The 27387-nt window shown below is 42.9% G+C and overlaps 1 protein-coding gene across 1 annotated transcript in view; it reads right to left on the bottom strand.

Annotated features, from left to right (window-relative positions):
• Positions 1-27387, bottom strand: part of LOC137551175 (uncharacterized) — a 51918-nt gene that overhangs the window by 3804 nt on the left and 20727 nt on the right. Inside the window, exons 2-5 of the mRNA XM_068271325.1 lie at positions 26274-26309; positions 22022-22077; positions 3830-4047; positions 848-1071 (exon numbers count right to left, since the gene is read on the bottom strand). Coding sequence (XP_068127426.1) covers positions 848-1071; positions 3830-4047; positions 22022-22077; positions 26274-26309 — 534 coding nt within the window. The remainder of the gene's footprint in view (positions 1-847; positions 1072-3829; positions 4048-22021; positions 22078-26273; positions 26310-27387) is intronic.

The following is a 27387-nucleotide window of genomic DNA, read 5'->3' as shown; positions in this document are numbered from 1 at the left end:
GCTGCTGGAGAGATACATAAATAGCGCACTTCACTTGCGTCAGACTGGCCGCGACTGGAGAAAGTTATGGGGCCCGGTATCGGATCTGCGGGAAGACTGAGGACGGCGGCATAGGAGCGATCCATACCCATGGGGCTGGAGGAAGCCCCAGGTATGTATAAAAAGGTATGCTTCTCTTGTCTCCGGTACATTTTAAGGTGTCTATAGATGACTCAACTTGGCGGCCGGTCAACCATAGAATTTGATAATTATAATCGAAATGGATGAAAATCAGTGCTGCCAAGAGTATGCCCAATTGATGATGCTGGAAAATGCTCAATCAGGTGTGCAGCGGTAATAGTGTGTGATAACTGCCAATGACGGAAACCACTGGCCGCTGTCCCCCCCCCCCCCCCCCCTCAGGTTTTATGTCCCCCAGGATCCCTTGCCCTTCCATAGTGGAGCTGTGCCATTCATTGAATCTGCTGCTTGTAAAAATGCACACAGTTTTTCACAACAGACACAAATGAAACAGGTCACTGGGAAGTGGTCCATAGTCCTTGGCCTCTCTGTTTTGAGTCCGCTGCCCAGTTTGACTAACTTCAGAACAGAGGCCATAGTGTGAACCTGCCCCTTGTTTCAGCAATTTTTAGTGCTGAACAGAAGGGATCACTCGTTTCTCAACAAAGGAGCAATTTCACATAGTATATAAAAAACTCAATGGCTCAAAGGGCATAGCCTCCCACTTTTAATTCAGTTTCTGCTGTACAAGCAACTACAGGGACAGCTTTCAGTTAGTTTTAGTAGCAGTAAGGAAATAAAAGTAAGACATTTTGGCAGTTGAATGTGAAGAGCAGGAGTGACAAACCTGCTGAGCTCCTGTGACACATTGTGATGGCTGACCTGCAGTTCTCAAGCCTTTTCTTAATGAATCACATCTGTCGATTCCTGACGGCATCTGCACTGATGGCTTGCGCAGTTCATATTTTATTTCCTCAATTGCATTTATTGCTTTTGTGGTCTCAGGATCACCATCCAGAATATGCCTCATCTGGGTAATATGATACTTTCCACTTGCTGGATTGAAATATCCTAGTTTGAATGGAAAGAAAATACACAATTTTCAATATGTTTAGTTGTGAAAGGAACATAATTTAATTTGCTTTCTTTAGCATACCTGCATCAGATCACTGTCAGTTCTTCAATTGCATGCAAACCCTCAAGCCCTAGTTCAGGCAGATGGGTTTTGTAATGCATATTGTATGGAATATGTCCAGTAATTACTTTTCATGGTATTGTGAGATGCATATTGGTTATACTGGATAGCAGACTGTGTTCCGTCCAGACTCCTCCCCTATCTCATTATTACCCATATGAGGTAGTCAGGGAGGAGTTAAAAAGAGGCACAAGTCAATCTTTTCTTCTGAGCTGATCCTGCCTACCTAATCTCTGTGTCCTACAGGAGGAGATGGGTGGAGTCTGGTAATGGCTCTGTACAGAAGAACAAACTCCCACTCTGTTTGCAGCTCTATATTGTGTCATCACTGCAGCCCACTTACTCTGCTGTCGGACTATGACAGTAGAACCATGCACTGGTCAGGACAGGAGCCAATTTCCTTGGCTTCTGACCCCATGATTACTGTGAGCCAATCACAGTAATCACTGTTTACAAAAGTGTCCTGGACACTGCATTAGTCATTTGCTGTCAGCTAAAACAAAGTGGATCCCTTCTACCTACAAATCCTGCTTGTTTCCTTTCCTGTTGGCTTTTTGAAGTCATCCAAACTTTGCCAGTAAGAGGATTTACCGACACCCTATTAACCTTAGCTTATTTTTAACCTTTTCCGTACCAGTAATGTTCTTACTGCTTCATTTTTTGATAATTTTTAAACTCTATTTTGTATCCATTTTCTCTAAGGTGCACCTTTAATTAGTGGACGCCATATAAAATGACTTGCAAAATACCTGGTTAGCAGCCCTGGCAATGCCTACTTGCTACTTCTTGCTATTTCCTGCACCACTAACTGTGGCAGCCCTCTTGCAGTATGAACAGGGGAAACGATGCAATCCAGATACCAAGAGAAGCCACAAAGAGAATCCTTAAACGTGGTTTACTCTTACAACAGCTTGATTTCTAGACAAGATTTTTTGCTCTTGAAAACGCCAATTGCTAAACTATTAGATGTTGTTTTTAGATCTGTACCTAGAGTAGTTTTTACTGAACAAATATAAAAAAGAAAGATGAATTGTAAAACACTGTTATGCAAATAGGGAAACATTGGTAGCTTGTAGGCATCAGGTTCCCCAGTACTCTATGCTATCCATAACTTTGTGACTATCGCACAAGCCCCCAGTGAACCAGGTGTGGAACTTAGTCTCCAAAACACCCATCACTTAGACCACAGCAACATTAAACCTAATTTTACAGCATAAAAGGAATATAAAACTGAAATATCTTACCAGAATTAATAACCTTTTTAAATTACAGACATAGGTAGAACATAGTAGAGAGAATGCAAGAAATTAAAAAAGAAACACAGAAGAGAAGAAGAGAATGAATTTGAAGAAAGAAACATAGCAGCAATTGCGCTTATTTTTGCTTTATGCTCCTTATACTCAACTTTTCCTCTTCTAAGTTCTTATAAATATTATAACTTGCCCAGGTCTCTATGACATGGTATCCCTGTCCTGCCATTTTTTCTTCCATCTCATGATTACATGTAGATTTAACTAACCATTCTGTAGTGCAAAGTCCCAACCTGAACCATTTTTCCAGACATGTGGATTTGTTTTCCATAGAAGCGTATGGTGGAAACACATCTGCCTCCAGACTCCAGTGGACCACTGAAGCAGATACTGCACTGTCTGCAGTTGAAGATCTGTCTCAAATGTGAACTGAGCCTTAAGATAGGACCACTTCTGTCCCCTCTGTGTTACATACAGATATTATTTCACATTTTATATTTTGTTCCCTGCAGTAGCCAGTCATTAGAAAGAGTAATACGTTTACCTTGCATATTACATTTAAAACATAGCTGAAATGCATAGGACCTCTCACCCATCTGCATATAAAGCAAGCACTCCCAGTCTAACCTGATTTTAGCTAACAGATTTTAGGTGATTTCACAATTGAAACTGAAATATGATTTGGTACATCTGAAGAGATACACAAAGGAACTACAGAGTTGTGCTCTTTTTGTTTAAACCTGTTTGTATTTAATTTTCCTCATTTTATCACCAGATTTAGTAGTAATTGCTTCATAGATGCTAACTAAATAATCCTGTCATTGAGTTAGTCTGTCAATCCAGTTCGTTTACGTCTTCACTTACCTTTACAACAAATATGGATAATGTTTTTAAAGGATACCTGAGGTGACATGTGTCATGATGAAACAGACATGTGCATGTACAGTGCCTAGCACACAAACAACTCTCCTTTTTTTCTTTCTCTGCCTGAAAAAGTTAAATATCAGGTATGTAAGTGGCTGACTCAATCCTGACTCAGACAGGAAGCGACTACGGTGTGACCCTCACTGATAAGAAATTCCAACGATAAAACACTTTCCTCGCAGAAAATGGCTTCTGAGAGCAAGAAAGAGATAAAAAGGGGAATTTCTTATCAGTGAGGGTCACACTGTAGTCACTTCCTGTCTGAGTCAAGACTGAGTCAGCCACTTACATACCTGATATTTAACTCTTTCAGGCAGAGAAAGGAAAAAAAAAAGGAGCACAGCATAGTTATTTGTGTGCTAGGCACTGTGCATACACATGTCTATCTCATCATGTCACATGTCACTTCGGGTATCCTTTAATGTTATAGTTTACTGAAGGACATATTGCTCATGATTACCATTCTTATTATTCCAGTTTTCAGCATTTTCTCTGGCCACATTAGAGATGGTCCCTCCGAGATGTAAGGGTAATGCAGTGCTGTAGTTTTCTCTCCAAGCAGACCCAGGCAAGTGTGCAGATCTTTGGCGGCCAGGCTCATAGTCACGTGGTTGCAAAGTCGCATTGCCATATACTGATCCTCTATCGCATCGGAATTTTGGGAGGTAAGCTGTGTAACTTAAAATAATAAAAAAAAAAAAACATTTTATGTCATTTATATACTATAGTTAGAATTTATATTAAGCTACTTTAGAGTGCTTAACAGTAAGGAGTAAAATTATGTTGGCAGTGTTGTGGCATTCATGGGTATTATTTAGTTGAAATTGCTGCAGTCTGGCACCTCAGTGTGTCTTTTATTTGCTTCATGTCAGGGTTGTAGCAATAGCCATAGCAATTGCTGTGGGGCCCTGGAGACGAGAAGAGAGGGGGCATATGGTATTCGATGTGCACACTATTAACTCTCCTGGTTCTCCACTCTCTGACTTTGCCTCAATGCCCATGGACTATACACAGTGTACAATGCATGGGAATGTAAATTGCCCAATCAACTCATATCCATAGGGTAGCATTACTCAAGTGTGCCTAGATCTGATGGCCCCATGGAAATATTGCTATGGTGCCCCATAATCTCTAGCTACGCCACTGCTTCATGTGATACCACTGTGTACTCGGATCATCATGTTTCATGCAAGTTGCCATTTGTACAGGTGCCACAGATAACTGCAAATGCAGCATGATGATTTCATCAGACTACATCTCTGAGTATGTCATTGTGCATGCATTACCACGCAGCACAATATACGCCATAAATAATTGCAACAATGTAAGTAAAGATTCATTGTTTCATGATTTCACTTCTAGTACTATTCTGTTTTGGAAATATAAAATGTAGCTATTTTTATGAATGTAAATGGATATTTGAAATGAACACAATCAAAAGAGAAACAATCTTGCCTTCAGTGAGTTTGCTTCAGTTTGCTTTTTAACCACTTAAGGACCGCAGTCTTTTCACCCCTTAAGGACCAGAGCCTTTTTTCCATTCAGACCACTGCAGCTTTAATGGTTTATTGCTCAGTCATACAAGCTACCATCTAAATGAATTTTACCTCCTTTTCTTGTCACTAATACAGCTTTCTTTTGGTGCTATTTGATTGCTGCAGCGATTTTTACTTTTTATTATATTCATCAAAAAAGACATGAATTTTGGCAAAAAAATGATTTTTTTAACTTTCTGTGCTGACATTTTTCAAATAAAGTAAAATTTCTGTATACATGCAGCGCGAAAAATGTGGACAAACATGTTTTTGATTAAAAAAAACCCATTCAGTGTATATTTATTGGTTTGGGTAAAAGTTATAGCGTTTACAAACTATGGTGCAAAAATTGAATTTTCCCATTTTGAAGCATCTCTCTCATTTCTGAGCACCTGTCAGGTTTCATGAGGTGCTAGAATTCCAGGATAGTATAAACACCCCCCAAATGACCCCATTTTGGAAAGAAGACACCCCAAAGTATTCACTAAGAGGCATGGTGAGTTCATAGAAGATTTTATCTTTTGTCACAAGTTAGCGGAAAATGACACTTTGTGACAAAAAAAATAAATTAAAAAAAGTTTCCATTTCGCTAACTGGTGACAAAAAAAAATGAAATCTGCCACGGACTCACCATGCCCCTCTCTGAATACCTTGAAGTGTCTAGTTTCCAAAATGGGGTCATTTGTGGGGTGTGTTTACTGTCCTGGCATTTTGGGGGGTGCTAAATTGTAAGCACCCCTGTAAAGCCTAAAGGTGCTCATAGGACTTTGGGCCCCTTAGCGCACCTAGGCTGCAAAAGAAATGTCACACATGTGGTATCGCCTTACTCAGGAGAAATAGTATAATGTGTTTTGGGGTGTATTTTTACACATACCCATGATGGGTGGGAGAAATATCTCTGTAAATGAGATTTCTTTTGATTTTTTTTACACACAATTGTCCATTTACAGAGATATTTCTCCCACCCAGCATGGGTATGTGTAAAAATACACCCCAAAACACATTATACTATTTCTCCTGAGTACGGCGATACCACATGTGTGACACTTTTTTGCACCCTAACTGCGCTAAGGGGCCCAAAGTCCTATGAGTACCTTTAGGATTTTCACAGGTCATTTTAAGGCATTTATTTTCTAGACTACTCCTCACGGTTTAGGGCCCCTAAAATGCCAGGACAGTATAGGAACCCTACAAGTGACCCCATTTTAGAAAGAAGACACCCCAAGGTATTCCGTTAGTAGTATGGGGAGTTCATAGAAGATTTCATTTTTTTTTCACAAGTTAGCGGAAATTGATTTTTATTGTTTTTTTCACAAAGTGTCATTTTCCACTAACTTGTGACAAAAAATAAAATCTTCTATGAATTCCCCATACACCTAATTGAATACCTTGGGGTGTCTTCTTTCTAAAATGGGGTCACTTGTGGGGTTCCTATAATGCCCTGGCATTTTAGGGGCCCTAAACCGTGAGGAGTAGTCTAGAAACCAAATGCCTCAAAATGACCTGTGAAATTCTAAAGGTACTCATAGGACGTTGGGCCTCTTAGCGCACCTAGGTTGCAAAAAAGTGTCACACATGTGGTATCGCCGTACTCAGGAGAAGTAGTATAATGTGTTTTGGGGTGTATTTTTACACATACCCATGCTGGGTGGGAGAAATATCTCTGTAAATTAAAATGTTTTGATTTTTTTTACACACAATTGTCCCTTTACAGAGATATTTCTCCCACCCAGCATGGGTATGTGTAAAAATACACCCCAAAACACATTATACTACTTCTCCTGAGTACGGCGATATCACATGTGTGACACTTTTTTGCAGCCTAGGTGCGCTAAGGGGCCCAACGTCCTATTCACAGGTCATTTTGAGGCATTTGGTTTCTAGACTACTCCTTACGGTTTAGGGCCCCTAAAATGCCAGGGCAGTATAGAAACCCCACAAGTGACCCCATTTTAGAAAGAAGACACCCCAAGGTATTCCGTTAGGTGTATCGTGAGTTCATAGAAGATTTTATTTTTTGTCACAAGTTAGTGGAAAATGACACTTTGTGAAAAAAAAACAATACAAATCAATTTCCGCTAACTTTTGACAAAAAATAAAATCTTCTATGAACTCGTCATACACCTAACGGAATACCTTGGGGTGTCTTCTTTCTAAAATGGGGTCACTTGTGGGGTTCCTATACTGCCCTGGCATTTTAGGGGCCCAAAACCTTGAGGAGTAGTCTGGAAACCTAATGCCTCAAAATGACTGTTCAGGGGTATAAGCATCTGCAAATTTTGATGACAGGTGGTCTATGAGGGGCCGAATTTTGTGGAACCGGTCATAAGCAGGGTGGCTTCTTAGATGACAGGTTGTATTGGCACTGAAGTGCAGGAATGTTCTCAAATCGTGACCTGGACATGGCAATTAAGTCGTACCAGCAGTGATCAGAAAAAAAAATTCTGTCACTGCGGTGGGGCGGGTGAGGGTTTGGCCGGGTGATCAGAAGCCCGCAGGGGCATATTAGGGCCTTATCTGATGGGTAGCAGTGACAGGGGGTGACGGGGTGGTTGATAGGTGATCAGTAGGTGATTACAGAGGAGAATATATGCAAGCAATGCACTGGCGAGTTGATCAGAGGGGGTCTGGGGGGCTAATTGAGGGTGTGGGCGGGTGATTGGGTGCCCGCAAGGGGCAGATTAGTGTCTGATCTGATGGGTAGCAAAGACAGTTGGTGACGGGGTGATTGATGGGTGATCAGTGGATGATTAGAGGGGAGAACAGATGTAAACGATGCACTTTCGGAGGTGATTTGAGGGTGGGTCTGCACGCAATCTGAGGGTGTGGGTGGGTGATCAGGTGCCCACAAAAGGCAGGTTAGGGTCTGATCTGATGGGTGGCAGTGACAGGTGGTGACAGGGGGTGATTGATGGGTGATTGACAGGTGATCAGTGGGTGATTATAGGGAAGAATAGATGTATACAGTACACAGGGGGGAGGGTCTAGGGAGGATCTGAGGGTGTGTGTGGGGGGGGGTGTTCAGGAGCCCCCAGGGGGCAGTTTAGGACCTAATCTAAAAAATAGTGTTGAGATAGTGACAGGGAGTGATTAATGGGTGATTAGGGGGGTGATTGGGTGCAAACAGGTGTCTGAGGGGTGGGCAGGGGGGGTCTGATGGGTGCAGTGGGTGATCAGGGGGCAGGATCAGTGTGCTTGGGTACTTACTAGGAGGGCTGCAACCTGCCCTGGTGGTCCCTCAATCACTGGGACCACCAGGGCAGGAGGCAGCCTGTATAGTACGCTTTGTATACATTACAAAGCGTATTATCCGCTTTACTTGCGGCAGATCAGGGGTTAACAACCCGCCGCCGCTGCTAATTGGCTGGAGGGTTGACGTCGCGGGTGGGCACATCCAGCGTGCGATCCCCGGCCAGCTAGCCCGCATGAGCCGCCGCCGATCGGCGTATTGCGGTCGTTGCGGGCTCCACTTTGCCGCCGCCCCTAGGTAGGGGCGGTCGGCAAGTGGTTAAAATCACAATCCAGTAAAATATATACAGATCTATATATATATATATATATATATATATATATAGATCTATATATATATATATATATATATATATATATATATATATATATAGATATATATATATATATATAGATATATATAGATATATATATATATATATATATATATATATATATATATATATATAGATCTTCATATATATATATATAGATCTATATATATATATATATATAGATCTATATATATATATATATATATATATATAGATCTATATATATATATATATATATATAGATCTATATATATATATATATAGATCTATATATATAGATCTATATATAGATCTATATATATCTATATATAGGTGGTTGGGAGGGGATCAAGGGATACATGGGGGGGAGATCTGGATTTTTTTACACTAAAATCGCACAGCCTGTCACGGCTGCAGGCTGTGCGTCTCTCCCTGTCACACAAGATCCACAGTGACAGGGAGAGGGAGGCGGAGAGGAAGGCGGAACGGCAACTATGTTGCCTTTCGGAGGGTGATCGCTGTGATTGGCTCACAGCGATCACACGGCAGGGAGCCAATCAGTGACGGCTCCTGCCGATACCCGGAAGCCTTAGCTGTCATAAGACAGCTAAGTGCAGCCGGTTCGGTGCGCGCGATCGCGGCGGGGAGCGGCGGCGCCGGTGATAGAGATCTACGCCCTGCCAGCCAGGAGCCCATCAAAACAGGGCGTAGATCTCTATCACCTCGGTCCTTAAGTGGTTAAAGGGAACGTAAACTGAGAAGGACATGCATTTTTCCTTTTAAAATAATACCAGTTGCCTGACTCTCCTGCTGATCCTGTGTCTCTAATACTTTCAGCCACAGCCCCTCAACAAGCATGCAGATCAGGTGCTCTGACTTAAGTCAGACTGGATTAGCTGCATGCTTGTTTCAGGTGTGTGATTCAGCCACTGTTGCAGCAAAGAGATCAGCAGGACTAGCAGGCAACTGGTGTTGTTTAAAAGGAAACATCCATTTCCTTCTCAGTTCTCAGTTCCCTTTAACCTCCTTGGCGGTAAGCCGCGCAGGAGGTTTTCTCCGACCCTGCTGGGCCGATTTGTTTAATTTCTTTTTTGCTGCGCGCACCTAGCACTTTGCTAGCTGCGTCAGCACACCGATCGCCGCCGCCCAACGCTCGATCGCCACTATCTGTCGCGCCGCGCCCCCCCCCAGACCCAGTGCGCTGCCTGGCCAACCAGTGCCAGGCAGCGCTGAGGGGTGGTTCGGGACTCCCAATGACGTCCCGACGTCGGTGACGTCACTCTGCCCCGTCGCCATGGTGATGGGGGAAGCCCTCCAGGAAATCCCGTTCTTTGAATGGGATTTCCTCATTGGAGATCGCCGAAGGCGATCGAAGCGGGCGGGGGGATGCCGCTGAGCAGCGGCTATCATGTAGCGAGCCCTGGGCTCGCTACATGATATAAGAAAAAAAAAACAAAAAACTGCTGCGCTGCCTCCTGGCGGAATTTTTTATACTGCCAGGAGGGTTAAGATTCAAATATGGCTTTATTTTCACAATATAGACTAGAGAGGATCTAGATGATTAGAGAGAATCACTTTATCTGCAGGATTTAGCCTTGAGAGGAATTCACAGAGAAGCAGTATTATTAGGTGACTATGACTAAGGTGAAATGGCTGCATCTAATAATGTTGTCACGGCTTTGTTCTGCTTTCATTGTGGAATAAAACAGCAAGACAGAAAATGAGGACTATTCACATGAGTGTGACCTGACATTCAGAGTATGGCCACCACACACTGACAGATATGTTTAGTAGATTAGATTTCATAAAAATCCATGAAATCTTTTAAAAAATCAAGCCCTTTTTGACCAACATTTGATTGATTTGTTGATTAATCATTCATTGGGAAAGGCTGTTCATTGGAAGATTGATATGGCCAGGAATGTTGGGTGGCCGTGGGCAGATGTGGTGCTTGAACAACATTCCCATAGCTTTTTTTATGCACTGAGCAGTACAAAACTAAGAGTGGCAAGATCAACATTACATCCTATGTCTGGCGACATCTAAGGGTGGCCATTAACAGTGCAACTTTTAGCAAACAATCATATTTTTGATAAGATCTTTCAGCTTGAAATATTATTGTATTAAATAGATCCACAGCATTACCTAATTCAACTTGCAGCCATATCTGAACCAGTTGCAATCTTATATGTGGAAACCAATCTGGCATGCCAATTCACCAGTCCTTTAGAGGAAACCTGAGGTGCTCAGTTTGTCTACAATCTTGCCTGGCAATAGGCTCCAGTTGCGCTGCACCGCACAGGTGTGGCCTGACTGCACACGCTCCCCATCGCGCTCCCGGCGGCAGGAGTGCGATTCTGTTCTGATACCTTTACAAAGGGGACCTGCTGTGGCCCTGAAACTGTCGTTGGTTTGTTTTGAATAGACTGTTGTATTGGAATAAACAAAACTTTATTCTGCAAGATTGAGTGTGCAGACCTTTTAAATTGTTAGGTGTGTGATGGGAGCGCGTGCACGCCCAGGCCACGCATGCCCAGAGCAATGCGACTGACAGGACTGAAGCCTATTATTGGGGAAGATCGTAGATGAATTGAACCACCCGGGAAGACAGTGAGGGAATCCATGGACGAAGCCCCAGGTAAGTATAAATGCTTCCATATAGAACAGCTCTGGGACACTTTAAGGAAACAATCAATAATGTGATTATTTAGGATTTATTGGGCCCACCAGCCTTTCTGGTTTTATAGAATATCACTGACTGAAACTGTTTATATTAGTCCTCCTATATATGTAACTGTGTATGTTTGATTTTTAAATAGGCCTTACATAGAGGATTAAGCAACCTGTGAATCCGTAGGGTGGGAGTACAAGGGAGTGTAGGGATCATCAGGTCACCTTATCTTGTTGGCAGGTGAGGATGGTGTTGTTGTAAAGGACTGCCCACATGTAACAGTAACCCCAGTGGTGTGGTCAGACCATCACATAATACAGTTTACTATTGAACATCACCCTATCAAGCAGCTCCCTAAAGAAACAATCAAAACCCGTCCCCTGAGTAAATTAACACCGGAGAGGATAACTGCCAACCTGGATTTTACAAATCTGCTCCACAGTCAAATGGACCCAAACTCTCTAGTAACCCAGTACAACAACACGATATATGAAACACTTGACAGTATTGCCCCATGGCGCACCAAATCAGCAACCAAAAAGCAGAAAGCTAATTGGTTTGACAAAACCATCATGGATCTAAAAAAGAAAGGGCGCAGACTAGAAAGACAGTGGCGTAAATCAGGGTCTGGGGAGCACAAATCTAGCCTAGTTCAACACCTCAGACAATACCAACAAGCAATAACCAAGAAAAAATCAGACTTTATCTCACACAAAATATCTGCAGCCAACAACAGAGCTGCTCAACTCTTCCACACAGTGGAATCACTCTGCAATCCTTCCTGCCTAAAAGCCCCAACCACATACTCCAGGGAAAGGTGTGAAGAATTCTCTGCCTTCTTCTCAAACAAGGTGTCTACCATCCGTGCCAGCATTACACCAACAACATCAATTGACCACTGGACGTTGCATATGCCTACTACCGTACCACCATGGCAAGTCTTTGACACTCTGAGTGTAGAAGATTTTGGAATTCTCATTCAAAGTCTCCGCCCCACTACCTGCGACCTGGATCCTGGCCCAACTGGATCCTTAATGCAGTGCCCAGCGCTGTTCAGGCCAGCACTTCACAAAATCACTCAGTGCTCCTTGCAAAGTGGACTTTTCCTAGAAGAACTAAAGAAAGCAATCATAAAACCCCTCCTGAAGAAACCATCACTAGATCCTGATTCTGTAACCAACTACAGACCTGTGGCGAACTTACCATTCCTATCAAAAGTTATCGAGAAAGCAGTCGCCAACCAGCTAGAAGCCAGGCTTACAGATAACAACATCTTTGATACTTTTCAGTCAGGATTCAGGAAAAGGCACAGCACTGAAACAGCATTAGTCCGAGTAATGAATGATCTACTTACTGCAAGGGACAAGGGTGATTGCTCAATTCTGATTCTTCTTGACTTGTCAGCAGCATTTGATACTGTGGACCATGAAATACTAATCCAGCGACTGAAGAATTACTGTGGCCTAAGGGGTACTGTTCTTAGCTGGTTTCAGACCTTCCTATCTGGCAGGACACAGCAAGTATGTCTGGGCACACACTACTCTAATCCAGTGCCACTTGCCTATGGAGTTCCACAGGGTTCTGTACTATCACCATTACTCTTTGCAGTCTACATGCTCCCACTGGGCAAAATAATCCAGAACTATGGTTTAGGATACCATTGTTATGCAGATGACACACAACTGTATCTGTCCTTCAAGCCTGGCACCCAAGACCCATCAGCATCCATAAATGTGTGTCTAGTGGATTTACAAAATTGGATGAACACCAGCTGGCTGAGGCTGAACTCTCACAAAACAGAGGTGTTGGTGGTAGGTGGTCCACACATGATGGATAAAGTTCAAAACGCTCACCACCTCAAACTAGCAATTGGGGGAGATACTGTACAGTATAAAGACTCTGTGCGAAACCTTGGGGTGATCCTGGATGGAAATCTAAAACTCAGACAGCAGGTATCAGGTGTCGTCAAGTCTTCCTTCTTCCATCTAAGAAATATAGCGAAAATAAAACACCTTATCCCAGCTGAAGACCTACCTGCCCTGGTTCACGCATTTGTATCCTCCCGCCTAGACTACTGCAACACCCTGTTAATCGGATCTACAGATAAGGTTCTGCGCCCCTTACAGCTAGTACAGAATGCTGCAGCCAGACTCCTAGCCAATGCCCCCCGCAGCTCACACATCACCCCAGTACTGCAAACTCTTCACTGGTTGCCAGTAAAATGGAGAATCAATTTTAAGATCTGCCTGCTGACATTCAAGGCTCTACACCACATGGGACCCAAATACATAGCGGATCTATTGGAACTTTATGCCCCTCCACGCACCCTCCGCTCTGCCAACAAGATGAAGCTGGTTATTCCCAGGATACACTTAACATTTGGTGCTCGGGCCTTTTCCTATGCAGCCCCTACTCTATGGAACTCACTTCCACAATCAGTACGAGAGGCTCCTTCTCTGGACAGCTTTAAAAAAAGGCTAAAAACTCACCTCTTTTCCCTAGCCTTTGAGACTGCATAATGCAGGGTCACAGCGCTTTGAGTCCCCAGGGAGAAAAGCGCTATATAAATATTATTGTTATTGTTATTGTTATTGTTACTGAAGTAGATATCAGCAGGCAAGGAAGGTTATTGTTGTATGGCAATTAGGATAGATTACCATTCTGTATAGTCCCATGCCCAGTGCCATGCATATACTGCAGCGCAGCTGCTTCATGCAGCTCTGAAATTGCATAAGGAAGGAACAGATGGAAAGTAGAATTATACTATAACCATAACCAAGGATTGAACTTCATCCCAATCAGTAGCTGATACCCCCTTTCCCATGAGAAATCTATTCCTTTTCTCAAAAGGATCATCAGGGAGCTCTGTATGGCTGATTTGTGGTGAAACCCCTCCCACAATGTAATGTAATGTAGATACCCAGCATAGTGGCATAGTGCAGGGCTTCCCAACCCTGTCCTCAAGGCTCACCAACAGTGCATGTTTTGCAGAAAACCACAAACATGCACCAGTGAGGTAATTAGTATCTCAGCAGAGCTGATTGACTACCTGTGTGGATTTCCACAAAACATGCACTGTTGGTGCTTCTTGAGGACAGGGTTGAAAAGCCCTGGCATAGCAGTTTGCACTCTCGCCTTGCAAAGCTGGGTCTCCAGTTCAAATCCCAGCCAGGGGAGTTTGTATGTTCATCTCGTGCACATAATGTGTATGTTCTCACCGCGTCTGTGTGAGTTTCCTCCAGGCACCTCAATTTCCTCCCACATCCCAAAAACATACAGATAAGTTAATTGGCTTCCCCCTAAATTGGCCCTAGACTATGATACATACACGACTACATGATGCATACATAGACATATGATTATGGTAGGGATTAGATTGTGAGCCCCTCTAAAGGACAGTTAGTGACAAGACTATATACTTCATACAGCACTGTGGACGATGTTGTCACTATATGAATACTAAATAATACATAAAATAAATGCTGTTCAGATTGCTTCAAACACAGGTACATACAGAAGGTGCACACAAACTGTGTAAATGTGTGCATATCCTTAGGTGCCCATTAACCGTACAATTTTTTCACCAACTGCGATTTGCAATTTGCAGTTTATGAAGGCAATCGATACTGAAAGATTCTTTGGTCGACTGCTTTATTGGATATAGAAATCGATCCGAAAGCTGGAAAATATGATTGCATTTGAAGAAAGAATCGTTCAGTAAATGTGAACATTCGATAATTGCCTTCAGATTACTTACGATCATTCAAATCGCATCGAAAGATTGCATTTAGTGCAAAATTGTACCGTTAATGGGCACCTACTTATTACATAGCTCTAAACATCTTCTTGAATACCCCTATGAAATCCTCCTATTATTTTACAATGAACTAATTAGTCCTAATTAATGACACATCAGACGCCTGCAACTATTCCCTCGTTGTTTTCAGTTGCTGTCTTCAAAGCAAGTGAAACAGGAAGTAAGTACAGTCTATAAATAAAGCGTATACTTACCCTGGTTCATATTTTGGGTCATAACTAGAAAACATGCAGTCAGGAGGCTGTGGTAAAATGACAGGCATCTTGAGAGACAGTGCAGTCCCCAGCAGCACAGAGCTCCCAGCACACTCTGCACACAGGCACTGTTCTCTGCCTAGTAACAGTAGCTGCACACACAAAAGTGTTTGTTATCACAACAACCATACACTCTAATAACCAGCCTGTCTACAACAGCAGCAATGAACAATCCCAATATCAACCAGCACTATTCATTTAGCAGTTTTCATCCATTTCACATATTTCAAACTAGAATACTGATTGCTCAGTTACACAATTCTTCTAGAATCAAACGCACCTGACATTAATCTGAACATAAAGAGAATTGCCAATTCCATTATCAACCTGATGATGGTATTTTTATACTCTGCTGTAATTGAATTGTGTATTTTGGAACAAGAGTTATTTTGATTTTATACTGTTTACTCTCTGTATTTGTAGTTGCCATGGAGACACAATTTTACAGACGAAACAACGCAAAATCACTGCCCTCTAGTGGCCGAAAGCCATATAAACATTTTTTTTTCCAACTTTCACAAGAACATTTTCCACTCTTTCCTCTTGCCAACAGTACTTTTATATCACATATAAGACAAAACATTTTATGTGATATGTGCAGATTGCTAGTATTTAGCTTTTAGATACGTTTATTTTAGAATATTACTTTGTATGTTGTCCCCCTCCACATGGATACTTTGCAATAAATCAATTAAAAAAAAACAAAAAAAACCCAGCTTATTTTGTACAATATTCATTTTTAAATGATTTAGTCAGTTTTTGCCCAGTGTTCTCCCCAGAATTTTTTTTTCCAGCCAGGTGGCATGAAATAGTAGCCTGGTGGGGCGAGATGAGGGAATGCAGGGCTGATGCTTCTGTGAGCAACTCTGCTTACAGCATAGGAGGAGGTGAGCCGATGACAGCTGGGTGCTCACCAAAACTAGCCGGGTGGAGCACCCAGCTAAAAGAGCCTGGGGAGAACACTGTTGCCCATAGTAAAATTTTACTTCCCCTTGACTTAAAGGGATACTTAAGTCAAGGGGCAAAAATGAGTTTAACTCACCTGGGGCTTTCCATCAGGGCCCTCGCAGCCCCGCTCTGATGCTCCTGGACCAGCCGGCGACGACTTCCGGTTTCGCCGTCACCGGCCGACAGGCATGGGAACGCGAGTGATTTTCCGTGTTCCCAACCATAATATCGCCCCCTATGCTGCTATTGCGGCCTCCATGCCTGTCGGCCGGTGACGGCGAAACCGGAAGTCGTCACCAGCGGGTCCAGGAGCATCAGAGCGGGGCTGCGAGGGCACCGATCGGCTGCAGGGGGCTAAGGAAAGCACCAGGTGAGTTAAAGTGACTCCGAGCTCAGAGTAAAAATAAAATTTGAACTTACCCGGGGCTTTCTCCATCCCAGCCCTGGTCGGGACGTCCCACGCCGGCCTCCTGGCTCTTCTCCCGGTGGCTGTCCGCATAGCGCGGACAGGCCGGTCCCCTGGGCGACACTGGCGAGTGTCGGGCCTTCTCCTTCCGTATACGTCACAAATGACGTCACAAGCCAGCCGCCGCGCGTCATGACGGCGGCCGGCGTGACAGCACGGCGCATGTGCGATTAAACCGCGCATGCGCCGTGCTGTCACGCCGGCCGCCGTCATGACGCGCGGCGGCCGGCGTGTGACGTCATTCGTGACGTATACGGAAGGAGAAGGCCCGACACTTGCCAGTGTCGCCCAGGGGACCGGCCTGTCCGCCCTATGCGGACAGCCGCCGAGAGAAGAGCCAGGAGGCTGGCGTGGGACGTCCTGACCAGAGCTGGGATGGAGAAAGCCCCGGGTAAGTTCAAATTTTATTTTTACTCTGAGCTTGGAGTCCCTTTCCTCATTTTTGCTCCTTGACTTAAGTATCCCTTTAAGGGAAATCAGGAAATTTGGGCGCCTGGGGCTAATGGACTATTTGGGTGTCCCATAGGCACTAATGCAAAATATCAGCTATTGGGTGCCAAAGAAGAAATTTGGGCAACCGATAAATAGCGGGCACCGGGCCCATCCAAACAAAAATTTTCATTTGAGAATTAGTGTCAATAAATATCGTTTTGAATTTTATTTTGAGAAGTATAATATCATAAATTATCATTTTGAACTTTATTATCTTAGAAATGTATCGCTTTTTGTATTGTATTTTGTATTTGCAGCGAAGAAAGAGGGTTTTAGGGTTAGACATCAGGAAGGGGGGTTTTAAGGTTAGGCCACTAATGGTCCAATTTCTAGTGAAAAATTGTTAGAGCGATCAGAAATTCTGATCGGATTGGTTGTAATTAATCTCCGTTGATGGGCACAATCGATTAAGAACGATGATTAAAATAGTCGTCTAATTGGATTTTTGTCAAATCAAAATTTGGATTTTCTGGTTGGTTGTGATAGATAGTAAGGTTTGCTGATGGTGTAGTCAACGATTGCACTTCTGATCAGAATTACTGATCGCTCAAATGATTTTTTGCTAGAAATTGGATCGTTAGTGGCCACCTTTAGGGTTAGGCAGCACCAATCGACTATAGACTCGTTTCACAACGATTTTCTTCACATACTGTGGTTTTCTGTTCAAATCGGTTGTATAAATCTTATGCAATTAGAAAATATTGTATGGTGCAGTTTCAACAAGGATATTAAATTCTTCATGCATTTTTCCATATGCAATTTTTCATGTTATGTATGGAAATTATTATGCAAATGTTTGTATGCCTCTAGCATAATTGACAATCATTACATAGGAAATGGAGGTGCTAAAATCTGCAGAAAGCTGTCCAATTTTGTTTTTAAGAACGGACTACAAAAAACACATTCAATAGAAGTGATTCCATTGAAATTGCATCAGTTTTAGTACTAATGAAAATGTTCACAATGCCAATTCGCACTCGCAGTGTAAATGGGCCCCACCATTAATGGGCACCTTAACAAACAATCCTTAAAATATCCCTGACCCCGACCTTGGCCCGATGTTTTTTTAATATCGTCTTTTTACTAGTGCTGTGTGACTAGCACACAGCACCATCCTCCCACCTACAGCGCCCCTTGCGGCCCCGTTCTGCAATCAAACATGGGCGGGGAGGAATTGGCAGCTCTTCTTCCCCTCTGCCCTCCTTAGTCCTGCCCCCTCCTCTAACCTCTATAGCTCCCCTTATGATCTACTGCACACAGTGCGCAGGGAAGCTGCGCTATGTAAGGGCTGGTGATTGAGGTCGGAAGGCTATCCATTCTCAGTTATCACAAGCTTGCACACAGCGCAGCTCCTCGGCACGCTGTTTGCAGGGAATCATCATAAGAACTATAGTGGTGAGTGGAGGGGGCTGAATTATGGACACGCAGAGGAGAGGAAGAACTGCCACTTCCTCCCCGCCCATATTCAATGTTCTCCTCAGTCCAAGATTACGACTGAGCAGAACAGGGGCTACAGGTGCCACTAGAGGGGGGAGGATGGTGTTGTGCGCTAGTCGCAGGCTCGCAGCACCAGTAATTAAGCAATATTAACCAGGTCAGGGGTACTTTAATTTATCACAGGTGCTGGCATCTTTACTGCAGGCAAGGTGTATAGATGCTGACTATTATTTTTACTCCCTCCGATTGTTGAGCAGAAAAATAATTTGATCTCCCAGAGTGTTCTGGGGAAGAAGGGCAAATAATGTCATTGGCATGGCAGAACATCACTTAGAGGGCATGGCTGCATGCTACTGTCTTGCTATACATAGTTGGTGCTGAAACTAGGATAACTAAGGTGAAAATTAGAATCCCCCAAAATTTGTTATGATCTGCTATGTGTCATCAAAGTGTTCCTTTAAGCCTTCAACTCAGAGTTGTAGAAGTGGTTGAGTATTAATGTGCAATAATGTCACATGCAAACACTAAATGGGTTGTTGCTTGTTCATTCACAAGGCTGTTTACATCTCTACCTCGTAATGCAAGATCATATTTAAAAGTGCTTAGAAATAGACTCTAAATTACTAACAGTTAATGATGATCTAACTCCTTAATGTTCAACCTGTGGCCCAGGGAACCCATGATGTTTTTATAACCTCTGATTCTGTGGGTGCTTGGTAGAGGCACAGAGAATTCAGCAGAGGGGTAGCAGTACTTCAGTGGAAAAGGTATGTATTAAAAAATGACTACCTTTACGTATTTATATAAGACCCAAGGTCACCCAGATCCCACCATAATCCTCCTTCAGTGCTTACTTCCACATGCAAAGGGTAGTAACCCCCACTTCCTTCTGAGTACCATCGCTGTGACGTAGATGGGGCTGTGCAGGAGAGGAGAAGAATTGCTGCCCCTTTCCTGTAGTTTCCTCTCCATGGTGGAGCCCAACACTGTCTGGCTCAGCCATCCTGGCTATACCAACTGGCATGGGGAAAAAGGGTTAATGGGACTGGTGAAAGGGGGGGGGGGGGGAGGGGCTACCTCATTTTCTTTTTGAATTTAACACAAACAGTGCAAAACAAGAAAAATGGGAAAAGCAGGTGATGAGCCTGTTGCCCATCTGCCCTCAATTATGCCATGAAACCTACCCACTTCCCCACATCTAAAATTAATAATTGAATCAGTCAAGGATGAGAATGAGAAAAACAATTTCTAATCGAGTTCTTTCTCGAACTACTGGGCAAGCTAACATTTGCTCAGCAGTGCAATGTTAATTGAATCATACAGTAGTACTGTCTAACAAGAAAAACTGCCCTTCTGTTATTTAAAGAGGAACTCCAGTGAAAATAATGTAATAAAAAATGCTTCATTTTTACAAAAATTATGTATAAATGATGTAGTCAGTGTTTTCCCATTGTAAAAGCTTTCCTCTCCCTGATTTACATTCTGACATTTATCACATGGTGACATTTTTACTGCTGGCAGGTTATGTCAGTGGAAGGAAATGCTGCTTGCTTTTTTTGGCAGTTGGAAACAGCTGTAAACAGCTGTCATTTCCCACAATTCCCACAAAAGGAAAAGATTTCTCATGGAGTATCAGCTACTTATTGGGATGAAGTTCAATTCTTGTTTACGGTTTCTCTTTAAGTGGACTGTAGTGGTGCACTAATAGCCTTTAACATAAGAATACATACTAGGATAAACAGCCTCAGCTTGGTAAATATAGCCAAGAGTACCCCAAATAGATACAGAAATGTAGAAATAGTTCAGTAACAGTACTGGATAGTGTAATGGTTAAGGGCTCTGCCTCTGACACAGGAGACCAGGGTTTGAATCTCGGCTCTGCCTGTTCAGTAAGCCAGCACCTATTCAGTAAGGAGTTCCTTGGGCGAGACTCCCTAACACTGCTACTGCCTACTGAGTGCGCTCTAGTGGCTGCCTCACAAGCGCTTTGAGTCCGACAGGAGAAAAGCGCTATACAAAAAAAGGAATTATTAAAGGAATTATTATTACTATACAAACAAAGACTAGTGAGGGAGAAGCCGATTCTGAGCTAGCCTCCATTTGTGGCTAAAGTGCTGATTTTAATGTGAATGTGAGTGCAGGAGTGTGCAAGGGACCAATGTAACTACTGTTTTTGGTGGAGGTAAGACACTCTGGGCCTGATCCAATTCACTTTTTCTCCAAGTTTTCTACTAGGTGATAATTTCACATCTTATTAATAAAATGCCAAGCAAGAAAAATGCTCAGAATAATTGTGACAGTACTTTTTCACCAACTTTTTGGTATTTTTTGCAGAGTGCCAAAAACTTATTTTAAAGAGAAGATGAAAAATTATCTACTAAAAGAAATTTAGGAGAAAAAGTGAATTGGATCGGGCCTTCTGTTTGGAGGGAACACGTTATACAGGTAAATCCACAACAATGGGATAAACCTACATGGATAAGGAACCACAAAGCAGTGTAACAGAGTGATAATAACGTGTACACAATGCACATTGCTATTCCCCATTATAGTGGGGCATGCTTATATGGTCAACAGATTGTTGCTCTAAAAGATCACGGAGGAAGATTTTATAAACATTTAAAACACACACAGTGTCATCGCAATAGGGGGTGCAGAGGTAGCGACCGCATCAGGGCCCTTGGGCTAGGAGGGGCCCCATGGGGCCCACCTTCAACCACAGTATTAGCTCTTTGTTGGTCCTGTGCTTGTAATAATCCCTTCTATATATGCTCCCTTGCAGGATTAGTTAGATGCACTATCTGTCCCAGGGAGGACGTTGAGGATATGTGCTCCTATTCCATAGATAGGTTTTGATGTGCTGAATGCGTGCATGTTTGTGCTATGCATGTTACAGGGCCAGAGTTAGGACACATACGACACTGGGCTACCTCTACGCGGTGTATGTGACTACGCAAGAGACTTTATTCTTGTAACGAAGATCCCAGCTTTTAACTTATTGCTTTATGATTTTTGTGAATGGATTCGCTTGAGGATTTGCATGAGTGTGCGGAAGTTCATTTTGACTTTTCTGTACAAGAAGAGCTCTGTCTTATTCATAGAGAGCCAAGATTCTTCACACAAGACAATTTAAACTACCTGTGTTTCCACCTCAGACAAGTGCCAGACAGAACACCAGACATGATTGGGGGGCTAGGGAACAGGGGAGGATTGGTTCAGGGGCAGGGAAGCATTTCTCCACTGAGCCACTGTCTTCTTTAATAGAGGCAATTTGGGGACCAACTGTAAATGCTAATAAGATCACACTGTTAGTTACTAATCCGGCCATTGCATCTGTGTGGGCTCTATTGTCTGCCAGCAATCATAGATTGATTTCATTATTTGCCAGCAGTCATAAATAGCCACAAATTTCTGTGACACTTGACTCCATCAGTGGTTAGCAAGTACTATAAAACTGTCCTTCCTGGCCAGAGAACTCATCTACTCTTACCTGGCCAACTTCAGGACTCTGTTTTTCAAAGCCTTCGTTTTTAGGTGGAAATATTCCTGGACACGGCACATAAACACAATCCAGCATTATAGATAGATAGATAGATAGATAGATAGATAGATAGATAGATAGATAGATAGATAGATAGATAGATAGATAGATAGATGCATAATCACATATCTAGTTATATATAACTGAGACATACTGTAGGTTGTCACAGTCATATATCAAGAAATGGTTCCTGTGAAAGTTTAAATGCTATAGTGACAAAGGGTAAACAACAGAGTGCAATATACTTCAAGTCCACCAGAGGGCAGCAGTTGGCAATAATTACTTTGAAAATAAGCGTTCAGATACATTTTTATTTATACAATATAATACAATACAATAACATTTCTATAGCGCTTTTCTCCAATAGGACTCAAAGCGCTTAGGCTCTCTCAGATTCAGTAATTCGTAGTAGGATGAAGTATTCACACAACAAAAGTTATATTTCTGCAAATGCCAAACTGAACAGGTGGGTATTCAGTATTTTTCCTTCTTGTGTTGCAATTGCAACTTTGCAAGTAACTTTGCAGATTTCTCTGGGTAAGCTGCTCTCCCTGATTTCAAAACAGTTCTGAAGTTTTAAAATGTGTCTATTGGAATATGTTTAGTCTCTGGTACCAACCAATTATTTATACTCTAAAGGCTGGGCGGGTTTTCAGCAGACAGTACAGCGTGTGTACAGTCTGTCGGATAGTTCAGAAACAGCCTTATCAGTCCGCCAACAGACTGTACACACGCTGTACTGTCTGCTGAAAACCCGCCCAGCGGGAGGTGGCGACGGACCCGTCGTTGGCTTCAGTCAGACGTGTGTTCGAGCCTTTACTCTTTACCAGTCTGTCTTTCTGTCTACCTGCTGTACCTATTTGTATGAGTCTTAAAATTACACTGAAGCAAAAAAATAAAAAACTGTGTAGTACAGATAATTAATAGAATATTACTAGCAAAGAAAAGAATCTTATATTTTAATTTTCAGATATATAGTTTTTTTATGACATTGCAACAGTGTATGGTATTTGCAATTATAAGCCACACTCTGTATTTTAAACTATAAAACAGAACAGAGCTAATGACCATTTGAACCTTCCTGCCGTAAAATCTTATCTGAAGCTGTCACTCACTGTTTCTTTAATGTATAAGTGCCTCAGAAAACAGCACTGTCTTCGACCCAAGTTGGGTCAGAGTGGTCAGAAAAGCTCTTTTGCATAGATAACAAGTGAAGTTTCTTAACTCTTCCTGTACTGGAAACAATACCAGACTTTTTCCTTTGCCACTAATGTTCTATTTCTTAGCTGTACTACACGTACAATTCATTATATCATAAGTTTATTTTCACTTCAGATTCCCGTTAAATCACATAAGGATCAGGTTTCAACTGTTTTTCATTTTACATAATTTAACATGTATTTAACCATTTCTGCCGCCCGGACTTGAAGCTCATGTCCGGGGCGGCTGCTCTGCTGCGGTGCCGCGCTTTGGCGAGATCGCGGGCACGCCCACAGAGGGAAGCCTCAATAGGATCCTGAGATTTCCCTCCCATCAGGTTAATATTTGAGCTTCGGCTCAGGATTGCTTTAACCCCCCCCCCCCCCCTGGTGCCTAAGCTTAATCTCCCTAGTGGTGCCTAACCTTAACCCCCCCCCCCCCCCCCCCGCCCCTGGTGGTGTCTACCCTTAGCCCCCCCATCCTGGTAGAGCCTAACCTTACTGTATCCTCCCTGGTGGTGCCTAACCTTAAAGTGTACCAGAGACCTGCAGATGCAAAGATTTTTTACTTACCTGTGGCTTCCTCCAGTCCCATAAGCATGGATGTGTCCTTCACTGTCTTCCCATGGTCCTCCTTACGTCCGCAATGATCCTTGGTAACTGGCTCAGTCGGGTCCAGTCTGGGTCTTCTGCGCATGTGCAGTAGACCCGGATGCGACTGAGCCAGTTTCCGGGGATGATTGGCGCTATACGGAGGACTGCGGGAGGATGGCGAGAGACGCATCTGTGCTTATAGGGCTGGAGGAAGCCCCGGGTAAGTAAAAAAAATCTTTGCATCTGCAGGTCTCTGGTTTACTTTAACCCCCCCGGGTGGTGCGTAACCTTAACCCCCTTGGTGGTGTCTAAACTTAAACCCCAGTGCAATTGTCAGACTCGCCAGCCTTAAACGCTGGTGAGTCCGATAATCAGGCGACAATAAAGTTGCCTGATCCAACTGCATTTAGCCCTAGGCAGGGTGGTAAAAAAAAACTCGCTTGGGTGATATTATCGCCCAGCAAGTTCCTTACACCCTATCCTATTACATGATGCTTCCCGGCAGCCATGAGCATTAGCTTAGACCTGCAAAAAGCATGCCAACATGCTAACGCACATCATCGCCGCTGCATCTGGGGGTGACCCCCAGAGCTCCCCGCCGGGTGCCGCTAGTCTGTGTAACCCCCCCCCCCCCCACGTAGTTGCAAAGATACTTGGAAGCAATTTCCCTACCGCCGCTTAACACTCGCCGGCCGCCGCATCTCGCCGCAAGTTCTGCCCTGTAATTACAGTGTATGAGTCATTGTAATTACTCTATAGCAAGGTTCCGGAAAAGCATCTTTGAATCAGCCGCCGGGGCTCCCCATTGGTTCACAGTCTGAGCCATTTTCATTGGTCCAGCCTGTGAACCAATGGGGAGCCCCAGCAGCTGATTTAAAGATCCTTTGCCGGAACTCTGCTATAGAGTAATTACAGTGACTCATAAACTGTATTTACACGGGGAACTTGCGGCGAGATGCGGCGGCCGGCGGGTGTTAAGCGACGGTAGGGAAATTGCTTTCAAGTATCTTTGCAGCTATGTGGGGGGGTTACACAGACTAGCAGCAGCCGGCGGGGAGCTCTGGGGGTCTCCTTACTAAAGGAGACCCCCAGATGCAGCAGCGGATGTTCGGCGGGTGTGCGTATGTGTGGGGTGCGAGGCCGTGGTGCTGATGGACAGCACCACAGGGTAAAACCTCGCTCCCCATCGCCCGTGACAAGGGAGCATCGCTCAGGTTTTCGCCTGAGTAATGCTCCCTAACGATTAGCCATCGCACGGGTGAAACTGGCAATAGGATTTGCCGGTAATCCTTGTGCGATGGCAAGGTGATAAGTAGCTCATATCTGCAAGCTACTTATCACCTTGAATAGCATCAGGCCCAATGTTTGTTTAATATAAATTAGTATTAGATTTTTTTATGGTTTTAATGTAATATAGAATAAGAAAAAACTATATTTGAGGAGTTAAAACGTAAAAATAAACTTTTTTATACAGTATATGTAAGTTTAGTAAGTTTGTTGAAAAATGATAGTTTGTAACATAGGTGAGAATCACAGAAGCTGCTCCTTGTGGTGCAAAAAAGTTGAAATAAACAATTTGTTTCTGAGAAAGCATAGGGAAAAGATATAGAAACAATCAAACCATTTTAAAAATGTTTTTTTGTTAAATAATGGCTTATTGTAATCAATAAAGTTGGTGTGCAAATAAAAGAAAAATTACAAGTGATATACCGCGGTTGTTTTATATTTACGCAGCACCCTTTTTATACACTTGGCGCCAGTACAAAAAGAGATTTGCATTGATGTGAATGGGGCGCCCTTTTTAACAGGCACCGCTATTACATTCTTCCAGTTAAATGAGTGAAATTAGTTAAAGAGAAAGTAAAACTGAATACAAACACTAGGCTAAAGCAGGTAAGTCAAAAACCGTGCTGAAAATGTGGGCGCACCAGGTGCCGCCATAGACCGTAATGGGGATTACGGCTATAGCGGCACTCAGGCCAAGAGACAGTGCCCAAATTACGATAAAAACAGTGTAATTAGGCTGCGAGCAATAGCTGCCAGCCGAACAGCAATAGCTAACAGATGAATTGCGTCTTAACCCATAGTCCACGGTGGCCTAGAGGGAGAATAGTACTTAGCGCTGCTGGGACTTTTGCAGGAGCATGGGGAGCTGTTTTTCAGCTTCACCCTGCACCCAGATTTCTCGGCGACTTAATTACATGTGCACAGGCTAAAGCTGTTTCCAGTGATGTTAACTGCATCTTTAAATTCCAGTCTAACAAAAAATATGCTATAAACATGGATCAGTGCTAGATAAATCTTTTTGTATCTTAAAATTATTAAAATTGAACTTACTATCTCAATTTGCTGCTGTCTATCAATTAAAAAACAACAACCATGAACTCAAATTGTGCTTATATTCTTACCCTGTAATCAGTGCACAGCCCTGGAACTTTCTTTTCCTGCATGAGTAATCATGAATATACTTGGTTAAGCCTTTACTGATGACATAGGCTGGCAATATGCATTTACTGGTACACAATACTGATAATAGGAATTTACTGACACTACAGCATGGCATTTTGCATTTGCTGACATTGAAGACTGATGTAAGGCATGTACTGGCACTAGTGTTTTTTATTCTGTATCTACCTAAATCCAAGATGTATAGTAGACACTTGCGTAAATTAGACAACTTGCATTATATATTTAGAGACAGTGAAAACTAACACTGAGGGCATATTTATTGAAGATGAAAAATTCTCAAGGTCTTTTATACACATTGCTCCTAATATTTCCTACTCTGTTACGCAGGCTATTATTTGTATTTATCAATGTCACTTTTTCTGTGTGTGACGTCCAAGGTGAACTCAATAGACGTGGTAGTCAGGCGTAATGATACATTAATTTTGCATGAAGGCCTTTGACATCTACAGGGGACAAGTTGTATTGTAAATTTGTACAACGGTAGAATGCTGCTAGGCAATGATTTGTCTCTACATTAGAATACGGGTTAAACAACTGTGGAGGACATATGCTAATGAGAGAAAATGCAGTCGTAAGAGTGGGCAATCAACCAGTCACCCAGACTGGTGGGTAACGGGTGAAGGACCAACCAGCTAGCTACATGTCTATGGTCATTAGGTTGTGTTTTGCAAAGGTGCAGGCGAATCCCCCTTCCCCTTTCCGTCCGCAAAGTACTGTTGTCAGGTGTTTATAGACTAGAGGAACTTTACCAAAAGATAGTAGTAGGGAACATATAAATCTAGACATTGCAAAGTGAAAAGTACAAAAATAGAAGATAGATCAAGAAACAATTGCTACTCGCTGTGTAATTTTTTTTTTTTACTTTGAGCCTGCAGATCAGCATCTTTACTAATGGCAGGCATGAAAAATCCAGACAGCAACAACTCCTTATCTATAAACATACCCACTAACAATAGGATTTGCTAAAAGGTTCTATCTATCTGTCTATCTATCTATCTATCTATCTATCTATCTATCTATTTATATATCCATTATTTCCCACAATGCAACACA

The sequence above is a fragment of the Hyperolius riggenbachi genome, chromosome 1 (assembly GCF_040937935.1).
Source record: "Hyperolius riggenbachi isolate aHypRig1 chromosome 1, aHypRig1.pri, whole genome shotgun sequence".
NCBI lineage: Eukaryota > Metazoa > Chordata > Amphibia > Anura > Hyperoliidae > Hyperolius > Hyperolius riggenbachi.
Note: the sequence above shows the minus strand (reverse complement) of the source record. Positions and strands in the feature narration are given on the sequence as shown.